Here is a 14,746-nt window from a genome sequence, read left to right as displayed (position 1 = left end):
ACCTTTGAGACCAGGAAAATGACAGTTACAGCGAACTTGTGAAACTTAATCCAGAAAATTGATTAATTTGAGCCTATAGACAGACCTGATGTGGGAAAAGGACATGAGTTAATGGGAATTTACACTTCCCAGTATTGCTGTGATGTTGGGTGTCAGAAAAATAGTCTCATCCTTTCAGAGTCTGCCTGATTTCCTCTACACACTTGGCTGTGGAATCATTATTTCTTCGAGTTATCCTAGGGAAAAAATACTCTTTTGATATCACAAAATACTATAGGATATTCTTCTAGAAAGGACTTTGCAGGTGATTTTTAAGTGGAATAGACCTTTTCTGGTCAGGTAGTGTTGTCGTATAGCAGATCTTTGTGGATGAAGCGTGATAACATCTTCAAGAATGAAGTGATGGAAAAGGCCGTGCAGTGTGCTGTTGTATATTGTGCTGTAAGCTTCTTTCTGGAAAAGCGCCATCAAAAAAGCAAATTCTCCAAGCTGTTCTGTGTGGCTGTGCGACACCGATGTGCTGGTAGCATCCTCCTGAGTCTGACTGCCCGTTTGGCCACGTGGGGCCTTGGAGCGTGCTTAAGGCAGCAAAAGTGCACTTGTTTTATCCGTAGGGTTTGCAGAATCCATGGAGAAGTCCCGGCTACTGCTGCCCAGCAAGCAGGGTTGAAATGACCTGTTCTATACATTGTGTGAGCCGCTGGAAACCGGAGCGAGCAGAAAGTTTTGCTGCCTGATGGGGAGGAATGGTCCTGGTTTGCTACCAAGACATTGAACCTGTGAAATGGGCAGAGCCATGTGGGTGAATCTGGCTCTGGAGCAGAACCTGCCAATGTACAATGCTGACCCTCGTGAGCAAGTGGTATTGATGTACCGATATGTCTTTGAGTGAGGAAAAAGCAGCAGGGAAAGGTGTTTTTTTTTTTTTTTTTGAGACACCTTAAGACTTCTACAAAATGATTTAAAGGAAGAGGCAATAGTCCCTCTTTGAGCTTTATTCCTTTTCCATGCAAACAGGACAGATTCCGTAGCTCGTCTTGGCACGCCTGTACTTTCCCAGATATGCCCAGTTTATCCAGTGGCTGAAGACGGCATTCCCTGAAACCCAGATGCCGTGTTTTGGGTCGTTTTGCTTTAATCAACTTGATGGGTAGCTGACCCGACATGTGCTGCTTCTAGTCTTTCCAACAGTGACTAATAAAAGACTTCCTTTAAAAAAAAGTATTTTTATCTCTGTTACCTTGAAGACACATCTTTGTAGTGATTGGCAGTATTTCCCCCAGTTTGCTATCAAAATCTTCTGTTTGGTAGCCCAGCTGAATACAGAAATACAGACAGACTCATTTATTGGAAGTGAATTGTCCAGGTTGTGCCGACTCTGCTGTCCGGCCCCACGGTGATCCCACTCCGGTTGAAATAAACCGGTGACCCCCTCAACCTGGGTCGGTTCATCCCTCTCATTCACTTGTAGCTTCTGAAGAGCACATTTTACTGCCCTGCTTAGTTATTGCTCTGTTTCAAAGTGAAATAATAATCCAAGTAGCTGTTACTTTATCTCATAAGGCACAAATAGAGCTGGTGTGTGGCTAAGCTGTTTGTGTTTCTGGAGTTTTCCTCGGTATCTCGAAAATCTTGTGGAAGAAATTTCTTACCAGCCTGTGCTTTTGGGCTAAGCTGAGGGATTTTGGTGCACCTTGCACACTCACTGAACTCCTCTGCCTTCGTTCAGCATCACTATTGCTTTCTGTAGCAAGATGTGCTTTTGCATTCCTCTTGAGCCAGTGTAGTGGCTTTTCTGCAAGTGAATTGTCTTATTCGTTTGAGACAAGAATTGAAACTATACCCATGTGTCCTTTCTAGCCTTCTAGAGACTGTGGGTTTGTGCAGGACTGGAAGTATCAAATGATGCTTCTTTTCTGTCAAAAAAAAACCCAAAAAACAACCCACAAAAAACCTCCAAAAAGCCAACACAACAGTTTCGCAGTTTGATGGGGATGGATCTGTTTGTGATACGTGTATATGAACAGTGCAGGTCAAAATGAAGCATAATGGGTTGAAAATTCAGGTTTTCGAAGGAAAGGTGGCTACGCGTTGTTCATGATGGTTAAATGGGTCTGTTGGTGCTTTTTCTAAATAGCCGTGTGTTTGTTTCCTTGGTTTCTCAGTCTAGCAGAGGTGAAGCTTCGAGGCGCTGGATGCTGCCTGAAGGTTTCATGTGAGCAGGGATCGGTGATTCCCAGGGACCCAGACTCCACCAGGATGAAGCTGCAGCTCCTTTACATTCAGGGCAGCCAAACCTCTTTTGGGTCGTAACTTTGAATATGACCCCATCCCCAGGCTGGCTGCTGTGCCGTGTGCTGTTTTCTTCCTCCACAATGGGAGATATTAGGGACCTACCGAAATAGTAGACTGGACTAATTATATGTAATGATGCCATCACCTTCTCCTACTCTTTGAAGGCAAGTCTTTGCAAATTCATAAGTGGGAAGCGACGGGTTGAATCAAACTATTTGGAAGCATGTTCTGGCTCTCGGTGCATCAACTGGAGTCGCTCAGCGGCAGCTTCAGGAGCTGCAGCTGTGGCTCGTGTCGCTTACACGGGTTTGCTGAGCTTTTGCTTGTACGCTGGGATTTCTTGTGGTGGGAGAGGCCAGGAGGAGCGAAATACTTGGGGTGACGCTACCTTTGCGGGCTCCTTGATTTAAAATAATTAAAAGTGCGAAACGGTTTGTGGAAGCATGGACATTTGGAGACCTGTAGCTCCACGTTTTGCCAAGGGGTGTAGTTGGCACAACTTGCTCAAATTCTCAGGGCCTCCGTACCTGCGGGTCTTTGCTCTTTAAAGGTTTGACTTTATGCACCAGAGCGGTGGCAAAAGCAGACAAAACATTCTTCACACAAAAATGTATAAAATAAGGGTTAATGTAGATCACATGATATGGAAGTGTATACTGAAATACTGGAAAATACCTTCCCTAATCATAACCCATGCGCAGTTTTTAATTTGTGGTGAGTTGGTGGTGGAGCTTCTACCGTCATGTGGGAGCCGCTTGAGCAGCACAGCAAATCCATCCCATCTTCTTTCCTTTGGAAGTATTACAGTGCGAATTCAGTTTTTTGCATTTCCAAATGTGCTAATTCATCCCGGAGTTGTTGCTTTAGTATTTTTTGAAAGCTTTGTTAGACAATGGATCTTTGTGGCTCCTAATCATTAACCTGAAAACTTGCCAAAACGCTCGGAGGAAAATGTAAAGCAGCCGACTGTTTCATTTCTGTCTCTTGAACCAATTAACTGAAGTAATAAAGTTTTCTCCGAAGTTGCTTTTTATTATCTTCTTCTGCTAAAACAGTCTGTGTTCATCAGAGCTGGAAACAACTGGTAGAGTGCAGATAGGTTACTACAAACTGAGATCATAATATCAAGCTGCCATTTGGTGCCATCATGTCACGGTACTAAAACAGTAATTCTGTAAAACTTAATTTTCCAAATTAAGAGAGATGATGTGTGAAGGGAAGTTAATGAAGTGAGGAATGATGTAGGAAGCTGAGGAGACGATCAGCGGTGCAGCCGAAGCCTCTGGATGTGTTAATGGGAAGTTACAGTGACCTGGTGGATCCATCAGGCAGGGGATGGCAGGTGACAGTGGTGACCAGCAATGTCACAGGGCAGTACCCTGGCTTCATGTGGATGCCAGTAGCAGGAAAAAGGTACATTTTGAGTGATTCAGAGGTGAGTAATTCAAAAGAGTCACTCAGTGGGGCTGAAGGATGCAAAGACCGTATCTTCAGCAGGCGCACAGAGTACTGATTTTGTTGTTATTATGTATAACAGGTGTTAGGAAGGTAAGAAGTATCTCAAATCCATCTGAGTGTGTTGTGTTGGTCCCATAAACCATGAGATGACTCATGGCAGGGATGTCGTACGGTGGGATTCTGTCCCAAACCCCGAGAAGGATCCATCCAGGAGAGGATGGATGATCCGTTTAGCTGCCCTCCTCATCTCACAACAACCCTCTTGTGTTCTGGCTGTAATCGAGCCAGGGAATATTAGATTACACCCAAGTTTTCCAGCAGTTTCTCAGAGTGCTCAGTTGGTGTTATTTAAAAACTAGCAAGTTTGAAGACAATGCCTTTAGAAGATCAAGTCCTGGAGGTCAAAATCACCTGGACCTCAGCTTCTACATTCAATTCCTGGGAATTTTATTAGGCTGCTGGAAGTGAGTTCTTGTGTTTGTAACATTTCCTGTAATTGTGACCTGAAAAAATAGCTGTGAATGGATCTTCACAAGCAACGTGCGCTTGCAAAACAGTGCAAACCCTGCAGACAGTCTTGCTGTAATGTGACTCAGGCTTAAAGCTTATCTGAAATGCTTTCTCCTCGCTATGTTTGTGTCTAAGGTTACCTGGATGGGGCTGAGAGACGCAAGTGAAGAGCAGTGGTGTTCAGACAGAGTAGATGACCTAGTTATTGCAGAATTGCCCTAGTTATTGCAAAATTTGGGGCCGATTTCCACTTTGTTGTTGCCTGCCCGGTGTGTGGTGTTGGTTGCCCTTGTTTCAGGGCTGTGGGTGGAGAAGCTGTTGTCCTTCAGAGTGTCAGTGTGTGAACCTATTGGGTTTTGGAGTAATTAAAGGCTTTTTGGGGTGGTTTCTGCTCCTGCTGGGCGATGGCACTTGGAGCAATTAAGTATTACCTGTTTTCTATCGGTCTAGAGGTGCAGGGCAGTGGAGAAAAACGTGCAGCCCATCTGATGATGCTGGTGTCCAAACCGTGGATGAAAGCTACAGCTTAGGCAAACCAGAAGTCTTTTTGGATTTATTAAGAAATCATTTAAGCCTTCTCCTGGTGAGGTTGCTCTTACTCTAACCGCTAACATAAAATGTGACGTTTTGGTTATTTTATTAACAATTCTTTCCCCGGCGCGTTGACAAGCTGTAGCGAGGTGGTTTGATCCTGCGCGTGGAATAGAGCAGTGGATATTAAAGAAGCTCAAACCGTTTACAGATGTGTGAGGTTTGGGCAAAACAGTTGTTTCTGGAGCATCTACTTGGGTTCACAAGTGTGAACGCAATATCAAACCTGTACTGCTGTACCGAGCCTGAAAAAGCCAGCGCTATTGAGAAATAGTTGCTGCGGTTTTCATCCTAAAGCTGCCAGGTTTAGAAAATAAAACTAGCGTTGAAATGGAAAGAAACCAAAAGAATTTATCAATACAGTGTCTCAAGGAGGTGGGAAAGGATTCTCCTGGAGAATGGAGCTTAAGTTGTTCTGAAATGGTCTTTATCCTCAGTGGCTGCTCCAGTAGAACCAGGAGCTCTCTCCCAGACTGCGATGAGGAGCTGAACTCTTAAAATACGCTTTCGTCAATAATAAATGAAAGAATTAATGGCACAGTTCGCCTTGCTGGGTGGAAGCGTGAATGGATCCAGTGCTGCAAACTGCCATTCAGCAAATTACGCTGCTTGGAAATTCCGGTTTAAGCTAACGTCCTAATCATCTTTAACTTATAATGCATTTATGCTTTTAGGTGCATCTAGGTTCCTCCTTCCAATTTATACTATCTTATTTTGACAACAACAAGCATTTAACTCCAATATTAGTGACCAAGCTCCCAGTTCAATTAAATTCTATTAAATTAAGGAGTTTTATTTCAATTAATAATGCTTCTCTGGAGAAGCCCAGACCTTTGTGGGGTTTCCCATCTCTGTATCTCCAGCTTGCTTTGGTGTGTGTAGATAGCGATAGTGAATGTAAATATCTCAGTGAAAAGCAATGGTAAAGCGGGATCTGTTTGAAGCACGTTTAGGACTTTTGTTAACCTAAAAATGAACTAAACCGCTGCTGAAGGACTGTGTTTCTCCCTGGCAGAGCTTTGTTATGAGTGTTTTGTTAGCGAGATAGTTGTGACAGTGGCTCTTTGAAAGCACGAGGAGAATTTTGACAAAATGGCTGCTTTCCTCGGTCTCATTCCCATCTGGATATCAACAGGCTCCGGGCGATCTTCCTCGGCTTCGATGTGGAGCATTTAATAGGTGGCTGTTGTAAATGGGATGTGCCGGTTCAGCTTTCATCAGACACATCTGGAGGAAAACCGAGCTTTCACACAGGTTCGCTTTTCCCTCGCGCGCTGTTTCTGGCTGCTTTACTCATTAAGATTTGTCTTTGTAAACAAAATACCCTTTGTAAAAGCACGTTTCTCCCCGCTGCAGCTTCGAGCTTAAGGAGTAATCCCGTCTGAGCGGCGGCGTAGCCGGTTCATAACTAATCTTGGTGCCATAAGAGTCGGAGACAATCGTCCTGTGTGCCAAATAAGAAGCCTGTCCAGTTTCACAACAGAAACTATAACGCACCAGTGCTGCGTAATCCAGTGGTGTTTAAACATTCTGTTAATTTTCACAGCGCGAGTGTCCGAAGTGATTGCTGTGGCAGGGCTGTAGCAGAACTAGGGTCAAAAAAGGGGTTGAAACATCAAATGATTTTGCTGTTATTTTAATCCTGTGTGCCGGAGGTAGGACCCGGCTGCTCCGCAGCAGTTAACCTCTCCTTGTGATCGATGCTGTGATTTAGTGCTCCAAAGCTGCTCCCAAATAACTGCGAGGTGTGTGCACGCGAGCGATTAATGCGGAGCAGCCGTGACCCAGCACCGTGTTGCTGTGCCTCGCCTTCAGTTACAACAGTCCTTAATGCCAGAGGTTTTACATCTGTAACTGTGGTTTATATGATGCAAACCAAGCCCCTTAGCGCTGCCTCCCTCCTCTCTTCAGTCCTCCCTGTGTAACGTGGGCTCGGGTTGTGTTGCCATCTGCACCACGTAGGAGCAAGGTTCTATTAATCCATCTGTATCGCTGAAGCAACTGTTTAAGTTTTAAATACTAGAGCTTGGATGTGGTGAGCAGAGAAAGGCAGCCCAGCTATTGGTGTTTCTGGTAGGAGCTTGTTATGCTGCTCGTTTCCTTTCTTATTCTTTAAATTAATATGTTGGATAAACACTGCTGTAGCTGGAAGAAGCCGAAGCCCAACAAGCTGCTAAGAGGTACCCCTGTTCCCCCATAGTTTTGTTAAAATACACCAAACCAACAGTGCTGGTCTCTGGATAATCCCAAATACCGTGCTATTCTGCACACTGTCGTAGTGGGAAAAGAGCGTTTTTTTGTGATGCTGGGTGTGATTTGGGGCGAGTTGTTTTGGAAAGCTGTAACGCCGCTTTGGGAAAATGGAGAAGCCACAAACGAAACAAGACCCTCTTATTCTTCATGGTTACGTGTCCTTTGGCGAGCGGCATTTGCTGGGTTTGCCTTGTGGCGCTTGGTAATCACTGCAAACCACTTTAGTTCCTTATTAATTTGGCAAAACTTATTGTTTGGTGCAGGAGGAAACCCGCCTGTCATTTTAAAAGGATAAGTCGGACGGAGAGCACCACCTCAGTCACCTTTTAGCCTATAAAGTGATTAATCAATATTCCCAGCAGTCTTAATACAGTGGCCAAGCAGGCTGCTCTAACAGAAGGTAGGGTGAGACTTCACGCTGATTTAAAGCTCTCTTAATGCTGTTGCTTGAGAAATTAAGAAAAAGATGCTGTTTCTTTGTAGACCTGGCAGATCCCTGGGCAGAGGGAAGGATCCTTGTGTTGGAGAAGAGCCGCATGCTTGGCTGCCTGGGACTCATTGGAGACTCCAGAGCATGGCCGGGCTTAGGGGCTCATATAATGTGCTTTATAGATGTGAGAGTGCTTTAGGTATTACCTAAAGGACAAACCTATACCTGCTTTCTGCCTGCTGTGTTCAGCGGATTGCCCATTTTGAGGCAAGGCTTGTTCTAGACCGTGGAAATTTTGCTTATAAATAAAAGTTGTATTGACTATAGGAGCGTGTCTCATAACCAAGATAATCTAGAGACAAAATCAGTTTGTTTGCTAAAGAATATTTTCATCTCTGGTTAATTTGCTGTAGGAAGCATGTGTGTTTAAGTGAGCTGTTAAGAGCTCCTTTGGGTAGTGCTACTTAATACAGATAATACCACAGAAGATGATGTCGTGGAGACCAACTACAGAGTAACATAGAAATATGAAAAATAAAGCCCTGAAAGAGGCTGCCGTCCTCCTTCTGCTGCTGGAGTGGCCTTTTGGTGAAGGAGAACCTGGAATAAACTCCTGTATAGTTTCTTGGTGGCAGGGCTGACGTCTCCTGACGTGGGGTGTCAACCCAGCACCTCGCTGCACTATTACAGGTACGAGCCGGGATCCGCATCGCCCGGGACACTTGCTCAAAGATGGACCAGAGCCACGTTTTCACAACACAGGGTGTTTGGCAACGCTGGTTTCTGTTTTTTCTGCCCCTTGCTCTGTTGCAGATTTGCTGTCCCAGCTGCTTACGGGGCTCCACCTTGTCTGGATCAGGGATGGGGTCTAACCTTTCTAAACCTGCTTTTGTTCTCGTTGGCTTTTTTCAGCTGGAAAAATTTAGTAATTTGGCCATAAACAAGCTCTGCTGGCATTAGTAAGAAGAGTAAGAATACCCTGCGGAGGAAGAGGAGTGTCAGTTTTTATAGTATAAACCCCAAGATTAGGTCTTCATACTTAAATTTTGAGCCCAGGGCTTTATTTCGGTGAAAATGTTGTTGGCATCGCTGCTGAAAAGTGCTGTCCCGCTTTCCCCTGCTTGTGCTGGTGCATCTGGTTGTGTGTTCCAGCAATCAAACCGATTGGGGAACTGATTCACTGAAAAAACAACTTAAAGGAAAAGAAGAGAAGAAGACAAGTCCCCTTTTGGGTCAGAAATGTGCAGTGTGAAGCTGCTGTACCTGCTGGACGTGCCCGTGTGCAGCGGGGCGGAAGGGTGGGCCGGGAGCGTTATTTTTGGGTGACAGCGTTGGCTTTTAGCAGCTTCAAGTTGTAGCTCTAGCCTGCGGGCTCAGAAAATCACATTGCTAGTTTATGTCCTACTTTTCAACAGCTTCAGATTGTCCATTGAAAACCTGCCCTGAGGGAAACTTCCATTTTGGTGTCAAATGGCAAAGTATGCACAGCCACTATGGGATGCTGGCAGTTGCCGTTGCGTGTGAACGGGCCTAAAACTGAGCCTAGAGTTGGGATTTAGTGAGCTAAACAGCGGTTCTGCGCTGTAAGAGAAGCCATATGGTTTGTTACGTTTCTCATATAACCAAACTCTTGGTTTAGTTGGAAGAAAAACTGATGTACAAGCATCAGCTTTTATTTCCAGTCCTATTTCTGACCTTTCTAGGCTGTATTTCTTTCCTTAGCTGCATAATTGCAGCGTGTCCTCCTGATCTGGGTGCGTTTCAGGAACATCTGGGGCCTTCAAAGGATGCGATCATCTTACACCGACAGCTGATTACTTTATAGGGGAGTTTTCAGCTGGGGCAAACAGAATATTCTTGTTCTGCAAATATTTTGGAGGTTGCGGCAAAAATGGGTAGGATGGATGGCACTTATAGCCCTTCCTGCGTCTTACAAACATCGTGGGTTTACGTTGTGTGAGCACTCTGGACGTGGAGATATTGGCACTTAAACATCTGTTGTGGTGGCAGTAACTGACTTGTTCCTTAAATCTTCTCATTTTATATAGGTATTTAGCTTTATAGAGGCTTCTAAAAATTGTTTTAAATCTGTCAAGTCGAACTATATTCCAATGTATGTTAATGTGTCGTCTGCACAAATTATCCGACACATTGGTTTCCCCGTTTCCTTATTCACGGCTCTGCTTGGCGTTCTCGTAACGCGATACCAGATTGGTTCAGCAATTACACAATGATTTATTCTTTTTCTTTTTCTTTTCTAGAATCCAGCGACTATCACTCGAATACTGCTTAGCCATTTCAACTGGGACAAAGAGAAGCTGATGGAAAGGTGAGCAGCCACGTTTCCCTTCAGACCTGCAAGAAATGTTTAGTGCCGGCTCAATGTGAGAGCGGATGAATGCACAGTATGTGGCAGGAATATCTGTTGTGCAAGCTTTAAATGCTCCCCCTTTCGCAGCCTTAACCACAGTGACTCCTGTTTTATTTAATATTAATAAAGCCCGTTAGGCTTAAGAGGGAGTTTTGGAAGTGAGGAGGGGTTGCTTTCCAGTTGGAATATAAGCTGGCACAGCGTTTTCTCTGGAATAAAAGCAAGCAGGAACAGGTTTCTTGCTATCTTGGAACTGTTTTGGGTTTGGGTTTAGTTGCTCTTGCCTGTCTTGCTAGCGCTTGTATTCCTGACATGTTTATTTGTGAGTCTTGCCAAGACTAAATGGGTCTTGACTGATCGAGGGTACTGGTAAAGTGCATCTGCCTTGTCTTCATATTTGCAGCTCAAGGTTTTCTTTAGTGTGTGTTTAGTGCCTTGAATTTTGCCTCCTCCTCAAAGCGGAGCATTTTATGGTTATTTCTCATCATTAATTCCCAGATCTTTGTTTTGATACAGTGGAGGCCAGTGGATTTTTTAATTTTTCCAATGCCAGTGTTGCAGTTGAAGAGAGTGTGATGGAGCTGAAGAACTCAGTTTACTTGTAGCAACCAGACTGGGAGTTCGTGTGGAGCAGAAGGAGCAGGAGAGGCAGTACAGGGACTACTGGTTGTTATGGTCTTTGCTGGTCTTAACAAGTGTAACATTTTCAGTTAGTGCTCCTGTATCTCTTAGGTTTTGTTTGGCCTAGATATTTTTTTATGAAGTATTTTTTAAAGCTTTCTCCTCTTTATTTTCCTGAGATTGACCTCTTCTTTTTGTACTTCCAACACTAAGCTTTGTGTTACAAGTATAGTCCCTTTGAGGCTATTCAACTCTGACTACAACTGTTAAACATTCTGATTTAGTTCCTTCCCTATAATGTGTGTCCGTTCACATCCTTGAGTTTCTTGTGTGGGGTCTTTTGGTCAGGCTACAGTAAAGTTCGCTTTCCTTGGCTGCCTCTGTCTCACTGTGAGATACCTCGACAAGAAGTGCACTGAAACGCCGTCCCTTTATTCAGTAGGTTTTTCTTTCCTCACTGAAAACTTGCCATCGATTACAAATAAAATTGGGACTGTGGGTTTTTTCAAAGGAGGTTGTCAGCCACTTCTATGTGAGGTATTATTGTTAAGGCTTTTACACTTTCCAACCTGAACTCTTGAAGTACATGTAAATATTTACAAGGTCCACAGGTAAATATTTTCTCTTCGTACATATTCATTAAAATACTTATCTTAATTCTATAGGATTACCCCTGTGAGTAATATAATAGGTGACCCTTGCTTATGCAGACCTATTGCACACCAGTCACACTTTTTGGTGCTTATTGATGTCCTGTTGTTACTAGAAAAACACCCAAACTTTTCAGCGTTAAAGCAGGAGGATGGGGAAGAGACTGAGAACTGGCTTGTGATGTCAAGATGTTGCGATTGCTGTGGGAAGCAGGTGGTCAGTTCAGCAGCCAGGGTGCAACATAACTAGTTGGAAATGGTGATGGAGCTGGAAATGATGCTGTGAGCTGGCTGTGCCTCGCATCTTTTCGCTAAAACAGAGGTGCTGCTCGTTTAGATGAACGTGACAGGGTGATTAAGCCCGAATTTAGACTTGGCCATTCTTCCAGAATCCAGAGATGACTTTTGAGACTTGCCTGGCTTTGTGTGTGTCCAGCAAATCTTAGTGCAGCGTTGTGTTAGTGTAAATGGGCTGAAAAACACTGGGAAGCATCCACCAGGAGGTGGAGAGGCTTGCTCTAATCAGGCAAAGAAATTAATGTGAACAATGCTTTATTTTTCTTAAGTAAAATATAAGTTTGGGGATTTTTTTCCTCTTAAAAGTAACACCATCAATCTGCTGTGTCTTCAGCGTCCAGCCCAAGAAACCTCTTGTGTCTGAAATCTCCAGGTAGCTAAGAGCTGAACTGCTGTTGGTGTGCACCTTTTGCTGTTACGGTTAAACCTGAGCAGGGGCTAAACTTAGGCAGGGTCTAAACTTGGGCAGACCTTGAACCCAGGGCCGGAGCATCGTCAGGTAACTGCTGCTGCTGCACTTCTCACAGGTGCCGACCAAAAGCGCTTACACACCGTGTTCTTTCACACCAAATGAATCCACGATCTGCAATGCTGCCGGAGACTTAGATATCTGTTTTTCCTAGGGGATTCTTAATTTAAACTGGTATAAATTTGGCCTGTTTTCCTACAGATAACCATTAGGAAGGCTTCCCAGGAAATTCCTGTCGTTGCCTGTGGTCTGGGTGGGTTTAATGCTTGCTGAGATGTAATGTTTGGGTGCAATTTTTGGTGCTTGATTTCACACCAAGTCAGAGCTTGAACTCAGTTGCTTAATGATGCATATTTACAGTACTTAGCCAGTGTCTTTTTTTACCTTATTTCATCGTGAGTCAGCATGACCCAACAGGCACCATTATCAAACTTTGCCTGCGGTAAAGCAGATAAACCAAGTGGCTTCTCTTATCAAAGTGGCGAGTTTGAGGTCTGAGCTCCTGAAACGAAAAATACCACGTTTTAAAACGTGAAAACCTCTTCATTGCTGCTTTTTTTTTTTTTAATTGTTAGGTATATTTTTAATAAGCAGGTGGTTATTGTCTGTGTCAGCTTTGTCATAGAGTAATTGCGTGGTGTTATTAAGAGGGTAAGATATGTTACAGGTATTTATTCCACTTACAATGAAGTAATTGCCACCATTTAAAAACTGCCCTTTCCGCTGGTGAAGCACTAATTATTTGACTGTGTCCAAAAGCCAAATTGTTTTGGGCTGGATTATGTGGGATGGAACTGGGTACTGGAGGAAGGGCTTGAATTGAGCTTCTGTTGTGTGTTTTGGAGAATAAAGATGTTAAATATGTTTTCTTTGTCTCACGAGCCCGGTTAATGGAGACAGGAGACTGGTAGCTGCAGATTGACCAGGTATCCTTAGAAATAAGTGAAGGAAGCGCTTTGGCTTCCAACTTTATTACCTTCCAATTTTACCGCGGCTGATCGTATTCATCCCTTCTGAGGGGAACTTTGGGGATGAACCTGCTCGTGAAGAAGAGGCTAAAACGCAGCTTTCTGTGCCTTCCCCTGGTGATTTTTTTAAATGTTGTTTATAAAGAAAAGTAACTCGGCATGTAAGCAAAAGCCTGATTGAATCCCCGGAGATGCTGCGGTCCCTCCGAGGTGCTTATCTCGGTGGCCACACGTCCTCGGAGCAGGGGACAGACGCCAGGACGGCCCCAGGGTCTGGCTTCTCGTTCCTTTGAGCAAATGAGTGCTTAACGTTATTCAGCAAAGGCTGAACGTGTGAAAAATTGCTTTTTGGTATGAAGATATCTTCTACTGTGAGTGCAGTGATTCTCTGACATTCACAAATGCCCTTCCACTAAATGAAATGTGTCAAAGTGTGTACTGGAAGCACTTTTTTCAGTGTAAAGGCCTTTTATCTTTGATACTCCCTTGGATAGGATTTGATTATGTCTGGGAGATTGTGATTAGGCAGTCAGCGACAGCAGGAGGGAATTTGGGGGAAATAAAGACCTGACAGCTTCATCCCTCTGCCAAAAAGACTTGATACTATTATGGACGAAAGAAATAGCTTGAAAATAACTTACTGGCGTGTCTGTTCATTTTAAAGTAGCAGAGAAAACAACTTTGTGATGACGAGAGTGGATTTTGAACAAGTAATAGAGCCAGTTGTTGAAGTCGGGTATATTGGGCAAAGAGTGTGCTGTTGAATAGGCCATAACCCTTCTTGAGTATTGGAAGCGCTGGAATTGCTGAATATCTGCCTCACAAAGGGAAGATAAAGGATTTAAAAGGCTGTTAAAGGTGCTATGCTCCTCCCTAAGAGAAAAATAAGGACCAAGCAACCTGGAAGCAATCCTTTAATAGCAAGAAGTTGCGGAAAAATCAAATACCCTGGTGTTGTGAAGGGAGTTAAAGGGTCTTTTTTCTCCTGTGTTTCACAGTAGACATGTCATGCAACTGTATGATGTAAAATACCTAACATACATTGGGTTTAGCTGTTAGCGTGGTGTGTGTGGAGTTACTTTGCTCAAAAGGAAAGTAGCAGAATGGTTGGAGCCTGTTAGTAAGTCCCTTATCAATTAATTTGGGGATGGATGCTTGTTAGCGTTAATGGATGTCTTAGCACAAATCTGTTCAGAGGAGGATCCAGATGTGATACAGGGAACAAAAAAGGCACCCGGGAGGATCCTCGCCATGCAGGTGGTACAAAGCATCACGAGAGGTGGAAGAGGAGCTCTGGAGAAAGGCAGATGTCATCTGCATCTGCAGGAGAAATGGAGCATGTGTGATGCTGTAGTGTCATCTTAACCAGGATTGCATCTGGTTTGGCCCCTTGGGAGTCAGAAAGAATGAATGGAAATGGAAACCAGTGGTTGAGAAGGTTTTTGGGACAAGGAAGTGGAGGAACGTCATGAGAGAAGCTTCTCTGTGTTGGGAAATTCTGGAGCTGTTGCCTGCAAATCCTTGGACAGAAGAACACAAGAGGGGCCAAGGGAGATGGAGACAAGGTGTGCTAATGGGAACTGAGAGTCGTTCCTAACCAGTGAAGCAGCTGGAACACTCTCTTGCCTGGGCCCTCGGTGTGTTTGCGCAAGGAGCGGGGGAGCTGTTGGACTTTGGAGTGTCCGGTGCGGTTGTGTATTTTCAGGGAGATCCAGGTTTTCCTCAGCATTTGCTAGAGTTCATATTTCCTTACCGCTCAGTAACAGCATGATTTTAAGTCCGAGTCGCAAACATGCAAATAGTTGCGGGAATTTCTTGCTCAGCGCATCCTGA

At 44.2% G+C, this 14,746-nt stretch overlaps 1 protein-coding gene across 1 annotated transcript in view; it reads left to right on the top strand.

Annotated features, from left to right (window-relative positions):
• ARIH1 (ariadne RBR E3 ubiquitin protein ligase 1) overlaps positions 1–14,746 on the top strand; it is a 52,965-nt gene that overhangs the window by 12,753 nt on the left and 25,466 nt on the right. Inside the window, exon 2 of the mRNA XM_082061288.1 lies at positions 9,799–9,866. Coding sequence (XP_081917414.1) covers positions 9,799–9,866 — 68 coding nt within the window. The remainder of the gene's footprint in view (positions 1–9,798; positions 9,867–14,746) is intronic.

Source organism: Streptopelia decaocto (assembly GCF_964273445.1).
Source record: "Streptopelia decaocto genome assembly, chromosome: 9".
Classification (NCBI taxonomy): domain Eukaryota; kingdom Metazoa; phylum Chordata; class Aves; order Columbiformes; family Columbidae; genus Streptopelia; species Streptopelia decaocto.
The sequence above is the reverse complement of the archived record's forward strand: the minus strand, read 5'-3'. Positions and strand labels throughout refer to the sequence as shown.